Here is a 1,344-nt window from a genome sequence, read left to right as displayed (position 1 = left end):
GAACTCACTCTGTAGACCAGGCTGGCCTCGAACTCAGAAATCAACCTGCCTCTGCCTCCCAAGTGCTGTGATGTTCTTGAAAGAACGAATTCATCAGGGTCTTAGTGACTCTTATGATTGTTCAACCTAAACTTTATATTTTTTTTTCCTGGTGTAGTTCAAGAACGCCAATGCAGTCATGGAGTATGAGAAAATAGCAGAAGTGGACTTTGAGAAGCGAGATTTCCGGAAGGTAAAGTAGAGGTGACTCGAGCCTGCTCCCCTGCGCTGGGTAATGCAGAACAGTCTAGACCAGGACACTGTCATTCAGATCTGGCTTTGACCTTTTCTCTCTTAAAAGTATTCTTTGCTAAGTTGGTTTATTTCTTATTTTTATTTGGTTTTTCAACAAGGAGCAAAAATCAGCTTCCCGTTGGTTATGTCAGCTACCTTATCTTAGAGCTGTAATTACTGAAAGAAAGGTCAGCTGGAAATAAATACCGGGGTGGAATAACCCATGTTTATCTGGTTAACTGCTTCTAATGGAGAAGATGCTATAAATAAGAGTGGGGAGAAAGAAAACCTGGTTACATTTTTGGAGTGTGTGTTACCTGTTACAATCACCTTTCTCCTCATTCTGTCATCCTTAGCTTCAAAGTGCTAGAATTACAGCATGGGCCCTGCTACCTTTTTGATGGTATTTTGGGTCTTCTGTGTCGCTCAAGCTGGCCTGAAAGTTGGCAGTCCTCGGCTGCCACTATATCCAACTTGGTGTTAGACTTTAATAAACTTCACAGTATGTGGTGGGTTTTGACAGTCTATGTGTTAAAGAGGTTGATGTATCTGAAATAGGGAACAAGTGTAAAAGTTCCAGGATTTTTCTAGAACTGTTAGTTAAGCCTGAAGTATAGATTCCCCCCGTTTCTTAGATAGTAGAGAGAACCAGCTTTCACTAAAGAATCAAAGCAGGAAGCAGAAGATTGGCAGAGGTCAGAAATCCACATCAGGAGATTTATGGGTTCCTTCAGCAGGGTGATTTTAGTCCAGGGGAGGAGTTGTTGCATCATATGTAGGAATTTGCATAGGGCTTTCAGTAGCAGGTGTTCAGGAAATGTTTTGGGGAACAAGTAAGCATCCTTTTTGACTCTCATACTGTGAGGGCTTTTATTTGGGAATAAATATATCTGACTAGTTTATGCAGATTCCCAACATAAGCTGTCTTCTGCCCATTGGTTTTGATAATCATAATGTCTTTATAGTGTGATTCATGTGTGTTATGTGTGTTTGTGTACACGCACACGACTGTGTTTGGAAAGCAGTTCTAACTACTGTCACGGTTTTTGTTTTTTTTTTTGTTTGTTTGTT

General features: G+C 40.6%; 1 protein-coding gene across 3 annotated transcripts in view; it reads left to right on the top strand.

The window, feature by feature from the left end:
* The window catches only part of Dnajc7 (DnaJ heat shock protein family (Hsp40) member C7), a 36,776-nt gene that overhangs the window by 22,880 nt on the left and 12,552 nt on the right, over window positions 1-1,344 (top strand). For all 3 annotated transcript variants that reach the window (XM_031355160.1, XM_031355159.1, XM_031355158.1), the window contains one exon: window positions 158-232. In XM_031355160.1, coding sequence (XP_031211020.1) covers window positions 158-232 — 75 coding nt within the window. The remainder of the gene's footprint in view (window positions 1-157; window positions 233-1,344) is intronic.

This window comes from Mastomys coucha, unplaced genomic scaffold, assembly GCF_008632895.1.
Source record: "Mastomys coucha isolate ucsf_1 unplaced genomic scaffold, UCSF_Mcou_1 pScaffold5, whole genome shotgun sequence".
Lineage (NCBI taxonomy): Eukaryota > Metazoa > Chordata > Mammalia > Rodentia > Muridae > Mastomys > Mastomys coucha.
The sequence above is the reverse complement of the archived record's forward strand: the minus strand, read 5'-3'. Positions and strand labels throughout refer to the sequence as shown.